The sequence below is a fragment of the Bufo bufo genome, chromosome 2 (genome assembly GCF_905171765.1).
Source record: "Bufo bufo chromosome 2, aBufBuf1.1, whole genome shotgun sequence".
NCBI lineage: Eukaryota > Metazoa > Chordata > Amphibia > Anura > Bufonidae > Bufo > Bufo bufo.
In genome coordinates, this window is record NC_053390.1 from 803,854,031 (window position 1) to 803,866,182 (window position 12,152).

The 12,152-nt window shown below is 40.4% G+C and overlaps 1 protein-coding gene across 1 annotated transcript in view; it reads left to right on the forward strand.

Moving 5' to 3' along the window:
• The window catches only part of ADRA1D (adrenoceptor alpha 1D), a 135,811-nt gene extending 126,581 nt beyond the window's left edge, over positions 1-9,230 (forward strand). Inside the window, exon 2 of the mRNA XM_040419298.1 lies at positions 8,629-9,230. Coding sequence (XP_040275232.1) covers positions 8,629-9,176 — 548 coding nt within the window. The 3' untranslated portion in view covers positions 9,177-9,230. The remainder of the gene's footprint in view (positions 1-8,628) is intronic.
• The last annotated feature ends 2,922 nt before the right edge of the window (positions 9,231-12,152 follow it).

Genomic DNA, 12,152 nt, shown 5'->3' on the forward strand with positions numbered 1-12,152 from the left:
TATAACTACTATAATACTACCTCCTATGTACAAGAATATAACTACTATAATACTGCCTCCTATGTACAAGAATATAATTACTATAATACTGCCCCTATGTACAAGAATATAACTACTATAATACTGCTCCTATGTACAAGAATATAACTACTATAATACTGCTCCTATGTACAAGAATATAACTACTATAATACTGCTCCTATGTACAAGAATATAACTACTATAATACTGCTCCTATGTACAAGAATATAACTACTATAATACTGCTCCTATGTACAAGAATATAACTGCTATAATACTGCTCCTATGTACAAGAATATAACTACTATAATACTGCGCCTATGTACAAGAATATAACTACTATAATACTGCCTCCTATGTACAAGAATATAACTACTATAATACTGCCTCCTATGTACAAGAATATAACTACTATAATACTGCTCCTATGTACAAGAATATAACTACTATAATACTGCCTCCTATGTACAAGAATATAACTACTATAATACTGTTCCTATGTACAAGAATATAACTACTATAATACTGCTCCTATGTACAAGAATATAACTACTATAATACTGCTCCTATGTACAAGAATATAACTACTATAATACTGCTCCTATGTACAAGAATATAACTACTATAATACTGCTCCTATGTATAAGAATATAACTACTATAATACTACTCCTATGTACACGAATATAACTACTATAATACTGCTCTTATGTACAAGAATATAACTACTATAATACTGCTCTTATGTACAAGAATATAACTACTATAATACTGCCTCCTATGTACAAGAATATAACTACTACTATAATACTGCTCCTATGTACAAGAATATAACTACTATAATACTGCTCCGTATGTACAAGAATATAACTACTATAACACTGCTCCGTATGTACAAGAATATAACTACTATAATACTGCCTCCTATGTACAAGAATATAACTACTATAATACTGCTCCTATGTACAAGAATATAACTACTATAATACTGCTCCTATGTACAAGAATCTAACTACTATTATACTGCTCTTATGTACCAAAATCTAACTACTATTATACTGCACCTCCTGTGACGCGTTTCGGATGTACATAACACCCTTAGCCGTAGCAACATATAACTATTTCAAACAGAAACACCAAGTGGAGGATTCAGGGCACAATGTAAAATAGAAAAAACGGAGGCGCAGTGGGAGAAAACATCATAAAGAAAAGTCAGCGGTCTACCCGCCGTTACAAGACATAGGATCCGTTCCTGTTTATAATGTATCTGATTTAACTGTTTAGAAGCACTTTTTATATGTTGATACGGGACAGCAGGTGCAGAACACCTTGTCATCTAGTGTCCATCTCTCCATGTCTTCTTTCTCCACTTTTTTGTTTCCTGAACACATTGCTACACATGCATTGATGACTTTACGGAGAGACTTTCATTTTGATAGTTTGACCTCTCTGTCCACTTCTTTCACCACAAAAAATCAGTCTTTTTATCCGATACAGTGGCGCTCTGCAGCCCTGGACAAGTTCCAGGAGCTTGTGGAGCGCAACCTAGTATTGTTATCTAAAAATCTACAGAAAAACTAATCTAATGTAACTAAAGAACAAAATGACGCTGTCACTTCTTTGTGGTGAAACAGGCGGACGAGGGAGGAACTATTGTAATACTGGACTCTAAACCTACAGATGTGAAATGATGAATCTGTTCAGAAAAAACTCAAAAGTGACCCCACGATGGATGGGGGAGGGGACCTCTTTCGGTATTCTCACCCCCAAGCCCGCCGAGTACATAGTCCCTGACTGCCTACTTTTACATGTACTGCATTCATTACCTAAAATTCATAAACTGATCCTTCTACCCCCACTCCGCTCCATAGTTTCCGAAATCGGGTCTCTCAACGAGTGTGCTCATTGAGCTTATACCTGGATATTTCCAGGACGCAAAACAGGTCCAGGGTGCATTAAATAATATCTCATGGACAGAAAACGATATTTGGTTGTCAGATGACGTGGGGTCATTATACACTGCTATAGCCCATCAGTCTGCTATCATTGCTCTGCAGTGGTTCTGTCACCGCCAGACATCTGTGAAGCTCTGACAGACGTTCTTTAGAACCTGCTTGAGGTTCTTTTGTTTTGCTTTCGTTTTGTCATCTCGTTTCCCTCTCTCAGCTGTTATCTAGTTGCACTGATTGCATCCCTTTAAATCCCCTCCCATACTGCATCACTTTGCGGTTTATACAACTTCCTGGAGTGTGTGCATGCTGGATGCTACAACTGATGCTTCTACAGATAAGTCTGTTCATTTATCTTTGTTTTCCTGTTTGCTTGATCCGAGGTGACCCTGACTCCCTCCGTATTAAGTGTAGGGAGCCGGTGGTCGTGTCCCCTCACTATTATAGGGTGTTCAGGTGTCATACAGTCGAGGAACGAGGGTATGCAAATTTCTACCATTGAGATTTTTGCATAGGCTGACAAAGTAAGGGAGAGAGCTAGCGTTGTTACAGGGCTTACCCGTTGGTTCCTTAGTTTTGGATCAAGTCAGTCGGATCTTCATTTGTGTCTTCTAGTTTTCTGTACACCATCCGTGACAGGTTCCTGTCCATGTGTGGTGATTATAGTTCTGATCTGAGGGATTTTTTGTGTTCTGCTCTCTGGGATCTCCTAAAACACAGTTATTTTATGTTTGATAAGGAGGTTTTGTTGCAGATTTCAGGAGCATCCATGGGCGCTAAAGTGTTGCCATCTTTAGCCAATATTTGAAAGTGAATATTTATTTGGCGACACTAACCCCTTTATTCGGTGGCTGCTCTGGTATGGTCGCTACATCGATTACCTGCTGTTTATATGACGTGGCGATGACATACCGAGGTTCATCCATTTCCTTAGCTTTACTCATCATCATCACCAGGAACATATCACTTTGTTTGGATTTAAATTTACAAATAGACTGGATGACCCAAAAGGTCATAAGTACAACCCGCAGGAAAAGTACAGCGCGCAACACCACACCATACTGCGCGCAGACTCCGGTCACTCATTCAGCACTATCAAGTCAGTCCCGATTGGTGAATTTACTGGTGCCAAAAGGAACTGCTCTACTGATGATGGTTTTAAACAGGAGTCTGTTCACATTAGGAGCAAACTGAGCAACCGTGGTTATACCTCATGGATGCCAAATAGAGCAGAGAACATAGTAAAGTCAAGAAATAGAAGGGATTTGTTATAGTCCAATAGACCAGTCACTGCACAGGACAGTAAGGCTACTTTCACACTGGCGTTTTGGCTTTCCGTTTGTGAGATCCGTTCAGGACTCTCACAAAAAAAAAAAGGAATGTACTCCGTATGCATTCCGTTTCCGTATTTCCGTTCCGTTGAAAGATAGAACATGTCCTTTTATTACCCACAAATCACGTTCCGTGGCTCCATTCAAGTCAACGGGTCCGCAAAGAAAAATGGAACACATACGGAATGTACTCCGTATGTCTTCCGTATCGGTTCCGTTTTTGCGGAACCATCTATTGAAAAAGTTATGCCCAGCCCAATTTCTTCTATGTAATTACTGTATACTGTATATGCCATATGAAAAAACGGAACGGAAACACAACGGAAACAAAAAAAACGGAACGGATCTGTAAAAAACGGACTGCAAAACAAGCCATACGGTCGTGTGCAGGAGGCTTAAAACTGCTAAGGCCCCTTTTAAACGGGCAAGAATTCAGTGCGGGTGCGATGCGTGATGTGGACATATTGCACCCGCACTAAATCCGGACACATTCATTTCTATGGGGCTGTGCTTTTCTATGAAGCGGTGATTTTCACACATCACTTGTGCGTTGCGTGAAAATCACAGCAAGCTCTATATTGTGAATTTTTCACGCAACGCAGGCCCCAATAGAAGTGAATGGGGCTCTGTGAAAATCGCAAGCCAAGTGCAGATGCGGTGCGATTTTTACGCACGGTTGCTAGGAGACGATCGGGATGGGGACTCGATCTTTATTATTTTCCCTTATAACTTGGTTATAAGGGAAAATAATACCATTCTTAATACAGAATGCTAAGTAAATTAGAGATGGAGGGGTTAAAAAAAAATAAAAATTTTTAAACTCACCTCATCCACTTGTTCGCGAAGCCCAGCTCGTCTTCTTTCTTCTTCTTTGATGACCTGGGAGGAAAAGGACCTTTGGTGACGTCACTGCGCTCATCACATGGTCCATCACCATTCATTTCAATGGTTCCTCAAAAAAACCGAAATGTACTCCGTATGCATTCCGTTTCCGTATTCACGTTTTTCTGTTCTGTTGAAAGATAGAACATGTCCTATTATTGCTCGTTCCGTGGCTCCATTTAAGTCAATGGGTCCGCAAAAAAAACGGAACACATATGAATGTACTCCGTATGTCTTCCGTATCTGTTCCGTTTTTGTGGAACCATCTATTGAAAATGTTATGCCCAGCCCCAATTTTTTCTATGTAATTACTCTATATGCCATACGGAAAAACGGAACGGAAACACAACAGAAACAAAAAAACGGAACGGATCCGTGAAAAACGGACTGCAAAACACTAAAAAAGCCATACGGTCGTGTGAAAGAGGCCTTATTCGGAGGCTGGAATGAACATTCTCTTCACTTTGCGTTTGCTGGAGTGCCGCGCTTTTCCGCGCCCGGGGCCTCTGTATTGGAGCTGGCCGTGATTATCTTTTGCTACAATAAGAACGTACGGTGTATGACTGGAGTTAATGAAAGGTAAACATTCAGGGAAGTTCTCCTCCGCCTTGGATGGAGCAGATGTGAGCTCCACATAACCTGCTGTGTCTCTCTGTTTGCTCACCACACGGTGAATAGTTGTCGCATTCACTGTTTTGGGTGGTTTACAGGAGGTCGTGGTTGGTTCTTTGATCTTAGTCGCTGAGGAGCCAAGCAGTGAATTGAGTTAAATATTTGGAAGAAATATGGAACTGAAACCCTTTCTTTCTGCTTTGTTAGGATTGAGCCGAGCCTGTGGAATAAAGGTACAGCCAAAGTCAACAGGCTGGGGTTTATGTAAGACAGATAGGAGCAGGCATGGGGTTTTATGACTGGCATAGAATGAGCACCAGTATGTATCCATTTGTATCGCTGGAGACTGATACAGGCTAGGTGTCTATCTATCTATCTATCTATCTATCTATCTATGTACTGTGTAATCTGTCCTATAAATCTATGATGATTTATGTTACATCCTGTATTATACTCCAGAGCTGCACTCACTATTCTGCTGGTGCAGTCACTGTGTACATACATTACATTACTTATCCTGTACTGATCCTGAGTTACATTCTGTATTATACTCCAGAGCTGCACTCACTATTCTGCTGGTGCAGTCACTGTGTACATACATTACATTACTTATCCTGTACTGATCCTGAGAGACATCCTGTATTATACTCCAGAGCTGCACTCACTATTCTGCTGGTGCAGTCACTGTGTACATACATTACATTACTTATCCTATACTGATCCTGAGTTACATCCTGTATTATACTCCAGAGCTGCACTCACTATTCTGCTGGTGGAGTCACTGTGTACATACATTACATTACTTATCCTGTACTGATCCTGAGAGACATCCTGTATTATACTCCAGAGCTGCACTCACTATTCTGCTGGTGGAGTCACTGTGTACATACATTACATTACTTACCCTCAACTGATCCTGAGTTACATCCTGCATTATACTCCAGAGCTGTACTCACTATTCTGCTGGTGCAGTCACTGTGTACATACATTACATTACTTATCCTGTACTGATCCTGAGTTACATCCTGTATTATACTCCAGAGCTGCACTCACTGTTCTGCTGGTGCAGTCACTGTGTACATACATTACATTACTTATTCTGTACTGATCCTGAGTTACATCCTGTATTATACTCCAGAGCTGCACTCACTATTCTGCTGGTGCAGTCACTGTGTACATACATTGCATTACTTATCCTGTACTGATCCTGAGAGACATCCTGTATTATACTCCAGAGCTGCACTCACTATTCTGCTGGTGCAGTCACTGTGCACATACATTACATTACTTATCCTGTACTGATTCTGAGTTACATCCTGTATTATACTCCAGAGCTGCACTCACTATTCTGCTGGTACAGTCACTGTGTACATACATTACATTACTTATCCTGTACTGATCCTGAGTTACATCCTGCATTATACTCCAGAGCTGCACTCACTATTCTGCTGGTGGAGTCACTGTGTACATACATTACTTATCCTGTACTGACCCTGAGTTACATCCTGTATTATACTCCAGAGCTGCACTCACTATTCTGCTGGTGCAGTCACTGTGTACATACATTACATTACTTATCCTATACTGATCCTGAGTTACATCCTGTATTATACTCCAGAGCTGCACTCACTATTCTGCTGGTGGAGTCACTGTGTACATACATTACATTACTTATCCTGTACTGATCCTGAGAGACATCCTGTATTATACTCCAGAGCTGCACTCACTATTCTGCTGGTGGAGTCACTGTGTACATACATTACATTACTTACCCTCAACTGATCCTGAGTTACATCCTGCATTATACTCCAGAGCTGTACTCACTATTCTGCTGGTGCAGTCACTGTGTACATACATTACATTACTTATCCTGTACTGATCCTGAGTTACATCCTGTATTATACTCCAGAGCTGCACTCACTGTTCTGCTGGTGCAGTCACTGTGTACATACATTACATTACTTATTCTGTACTGATCCTGAGTTACATCCTGTATTATACTCCAGAGCTGCACTCACTATTCTGCTGGTGCAGTCACTGTGTACATACATTATTTATCCTGTACTGATCCTGAGAGACATCCTGTATTATACTCCAGAGCTGCACTCACTATTCTGCTGGTGCAGTCACTGTGCACATACATTACATTACTTATCCTGTACTGATTCTGAGTTACATCCTGTATTATACTCCAGAGCTGCACTCACTATTCTGCTGGTACAGTCACTGTGTACATACATTACATTACTTATCCTGTACTGATCCTGAGTTACATCCTGCATTATACTCCAGAGCTGCACTCACTATTCTGCTGATGGAGTCAGTGTACATACATTACATTACTTATGAATTCATTCCTAGGAACATGTACTTTGCCCCTTTTGTCATAAACCAAAGACTACAAAGGTTTTCTAAATCTTTTGTCAAATGTATGCAAAGTAAAAGTGGAGCAGCTGCCAGGAGCAACTTATGGAAACCTGTCAACCCATAGAAAACTGTCTGCCCCATACTGAGAGAACTAGAGATCTATTAAAATTATTGCACCAGGGAAGCGGTGTGCCCACCCAATGCAACAAATGCAAGACCCCATCTTGTTTCTTTTACCCTTTTTTGGGGTCTCTGTACGACTCACCGTCTTTTCCTTATGTGTATCTCAGGGACTGAACTTCCTAAACATGGTGTTCAGTCTTATTACAAACATTTTCAATGGATTATGGCAACAACTGTCATAAAACATAGATAAATCTCCATAAATTCCAAATCCCCGGCATCTCTTTACATAGTACTTAGTAAAACTCTGGCTGCCTGTCTCCTCCACTAGGGGGTGCTCAGTGGATATGAATTTTCATAGCTACCATAGAACTCAGTGGAGCTGTAACAATCTCTAAGCAGTGAGCTTACCCTTACAATAGGTTCAACTGCATTTTAAGTTCTTTGTGGTAGGGCACCCTACGTTTAAATAGTCACTGTACTTTTGCACAATTTCATTTAGTAGAGAATTGTTTATCCAGCAAATTTCTAAAATTACTACTTAAAAAAAATAAAAACATCCACCAGAAAAAAATGCTAGAAAGTCATGGCCACTAGGGGTCTCAGTTCCACCTAACCTGCAGTCCACTGCCTGTTGCCAGGCTACAGTAGATTCATCTCTAGTAACAGAGCTAGCTAAGCTACTGAGCTTCATAGAGGAACTGCTTCTACACCGTTTCTGAAGAGCAGAGAAGCTCCTGTGTGTGATCTCTCCCTCCGTAAAAGAAAACAAACATAGTGGGAAGTAAGGTTGCTGCACACAGCATTGGCAGATTTAACAGAAGTGAGACACCCCCTGCTTGTGAGAGAAATGCATCTAGCTGTGCAAGTGAAACAGGGAATAAAATGGCTGAGGAAGATATTAGGCAAGACAAGACTTCACAGGTATGATTCCACAATTAAGTACAGACATTATGCAAGATTTTGTGAAAACTCGAGCACGCTATAAGGCCATGTTCAGATGCGACGGACTTTCACATAGTTGTTGTGCAGTTTCCACAATGCAGATCCACAGTGGTGTACAGTACAATGCATGTGAATGGGGTTTTCAAAATTTCTATACGATAAAATGTGCAGGAAATCTGCAGCACAGTCACTGCCAAAATGTGTTACATGAAGATTTGAGAATGGAATAGGTGCCCCTTAGTTTGGACACAATTTGCATGTTATGTCTCTGAGATTGAGCTGCAATACCACACACAACCTGTGGATAGGTGTGGCACTGTATATGGAAGAAAGCAGCTATGGTGCTATGATGTATGCAAGTGAACCATTGTTCTTATTTGTCTTTTTCTGTCTTTTTAGGGTCATTTTTTCCTTCTCTGAGACCTTCAGATGGCGTCTTTAAAGTCATCTTCTGGTTGGGATACTTTAATAGTTGCGTGAACCCTATTATATACCCATGTTCCAGCAAAGAATTCAAAAGAGCCTTCATAAGACTGCTGAGATGTCGCTGCCGTAGAAAACGGCGTCCTCTATGGAGGGTCTACGACAATCAATGGAGAACTTCTATGACCAGTTCCAGGAGGGGATCAGATGTAGAGCAACCTGCAGAGTTTTCCTCCAGAAACTCTTCGTTTATTTTCAACCCGGGTAACAATGGAATTACTACAAGGAGGAAGAACGGTTGGAAACTCATCTCTCCTTTCCAAAACTCTTCTTCTCAACTGAAAGAAAAAATGAACAGCCTTTCTAATAAAATAAGGAACAGCTCAACGAAGAGCAACATGTCGGCGGCCTACAAGAACGAGGTGGAGTCCATCTCCATGGCTGTTTCCAATGACTTTACGGAACTAGAGTATCAAATGTATGACCTAGCAGACTGTTGCGGGCTACGAGAAACTGATATCTAGATATATCTATATTGTCCTGATTTTATTGTTGTTTCTTTTTGCGGGGGGGGGGGGGGGTGTGTGTGATTTTGTGAGAAAAAATTATTGTAAATGAATTTTTGGTATTAATATAAGAATTTAAAAAAATTAGACTAAGATGGTGGCTTGACTATATTGAGTTTTTGGTGTTCTTACCAGTGGTTGATGTTAAAATGTCATACTGCTAGTCATATATCCGTTATGTTTGGATCCTGTATCCAGGTGGCTGAACCCTATCACCGGAGAGAAGACTAGTTTGTAGGGTTGAACTGAAATTGGCTTTTACCTCTGAGTATACATTTTTGATTTGGTGCCCGTGTCTTACTGGGTATATTGACGTAACTCTTCTGTCCATGGTCCAAGGCCATTAAAATGAACTCATTGTAACCTGACTCTGTTCCACCATTTTTGGATGCTTATGAAGGCCATGGTAGGGGTTGTCCGGTCGATATTTTTTGAAAACAGGCTCAGAATGGTGAACAAAAAAATTTAAGGTCATATGTCACCTATCCCTCCTCGCTCCTGTTCCACCGCTTCCTCCTGCTTACTGGTCCCTGTGGACACATTGGAAATGACGGTTTAGCCAATCACTGGACAAAGTGGTCACCCGCTTCAGCCAGTGATTGGCTGAGTGGTCATTTTTTGCATGTTGAGAAGGACCAGAAAGCATAGACTGGGAGGACCCAGGAATAATCACAACCGAATAGATGATGTGAGTATGACTTTATAATTGAAATTTTTTACAGCATTTTCAACCTCTTAAAAAATATGTCTTCCGAACAGCCCCTTTTAAAGGGGAATTCGCATTCCAGTCTACAGGTATATGCCAATTAGTATAGGTTTTAATAAAATTATTCCAAAGTTTAGATACAGTTTAAATTCCATCTAATAGAACTTTTCTTAATTGCATGAATTAATGGGGTGCTAAAGAAATGTTTATTTTATTTTAAAGTCAATATCATAGGAATTTTCCAGATTGCCCACAAAACTAAGGGCCACATTTCCAAAACAGTTCCAGTTCATTTTTGTATTACGGTAGGTTGTAGATAGTGTCCTGATAAATTGGAATTTACAGGGTCCATATGTACTGTGCCAATCAGAGTTCATAGGAATATTGCCAGACAGTGCCCATATGAACAGTACAATATAGTGCTCATATGAATAGTGCCATCCAGGGTCTATAGGAATACCGCCATACCGGCTCCATAGGATTACTTTCAAAAAGTGTCCATATACCGTAATTAGTACCATAGAGAGTCCATATAAATACTGTCACACAGTGCCCATGTGAATAGTACAGTATAGTGTCCATATGAGTAGTGTCCTTCAGGGTCTATAAAAATACTGCTATACAGGATCCATGGGGTTACTGACACAGTGTCCACAGGAATACAGCCATATAGTGCCGATATGAATAGTGCCATACATGGTCCATAGAAATACTGCCACAAAGGGACCATATCATTAGTGCCACACAGTGCCCATATAAATAGTGCCATACAGGATTCATATGAATAGTGCCATACAAGGTCTTTAGGAATACTGCCACTGAGTGCTCATACATTGTGCCAAAAAGGCCACCCAAGGAATACTGCTATACAGTGCCCATATATATAGTACTATATTGTGCCAAATGGGGTCTGGTTCACAACACTGAATATTCAAGCCCCAGCATACAAAAGTGGTACCATATAATGCAGGGGTCAGCAACCTCCAGCACTCCAGCAGTTATGAAACTACAACTCCTAGCATGCTCTATTCACTTCTATGAGAGTTTTGCATGCTTGGAGTGGTAGTTTGATCACAGCTGGAAAGCCAGAGGTTGCTGACCCCTAATATGGTGTGTACAGTGCCAACATAATGCCGCTAGTCACTGTTTCTGTATGACAGTATCCAACGTTGTCTGCGCTACCGGCCTTTTCTAACCACACTTAGGGGGAGATTTATCAAACTGGTGTACAGTAGAACTGACTTAGTTGCCCAAAGCAACCAATAAGATTGTACCTTTCATTTTCCAATGGAGCTGTGAAAAATAAAAGGTGGAATCTGATTGGTGCTATGGGGAACTAAGCCAGTTCTACTTTACACCAGTTTGATAAACAACCCCCTTAATCAATGTTCACACAATGGTTTTGTGTAGAATATATCTTATGTATCCGTTTTATTGTTTAGAGACCATGTACTTGAGACCCTTTACTTGAATTCTGGCCATTGCCCTACTGGTCACTCCAGCCCTAATGTTGGGGCTAAAATAAAGGAAATGGCAAACTACAGAGGCTTCTTCCACATTTTACTTTCCAATGCGTCTCTTTTGGGTCCTATAGCAGTTACAGTGGTTATAGACAAAGCCTCCAATCTTCCCTTGCAGTATTGCTACCCAATGGTAAATATCTGTATGCAGTAAGTTATTTAGCTCCCTCTAGTGGTGAATGCAGACAGCCAGAATTGTATCATGTATTTGTATACCCATGTAAGAAGAAGCAGGTGATTTGAAGCTCTTGAGCTCCCTCTAGTGATGTCTACACTCAGACCGGGAAACCGCTTGAGGACCAGCACTGGATTGGCAAGGAGTTGAAGTTTTTAGGTTTTTTTTTGTGGACCAATAGTATAAAAAAATTGTGTCAGCTAATCTTATCAAAACTTTTGCGACGAGAAAGTGAAGCAGTTGCTCCTAGCAAACAGTTAGCTTCTGGCTCCTGTTTTTCAGAGGTCCATTGATAAATGAATTCTGCATCCAGACAGCTCGACTTTTCCTTTTCACCAGTTTTGATTTATTTCCTCCATTGTGTTTAACCTGCAATTAATTACTTGTGTTATCTAATGAGTAGAATCCAGAGGCATTCTTTTTTTTTAAGGAAGTTTTTATTTGTTCACATCTAAATAATTATACAGAGGCAGCATAGATCCAATAGAAAAGAGTGAACATTATTTAGAATTTTCCAGTAAAACAGAAAAATA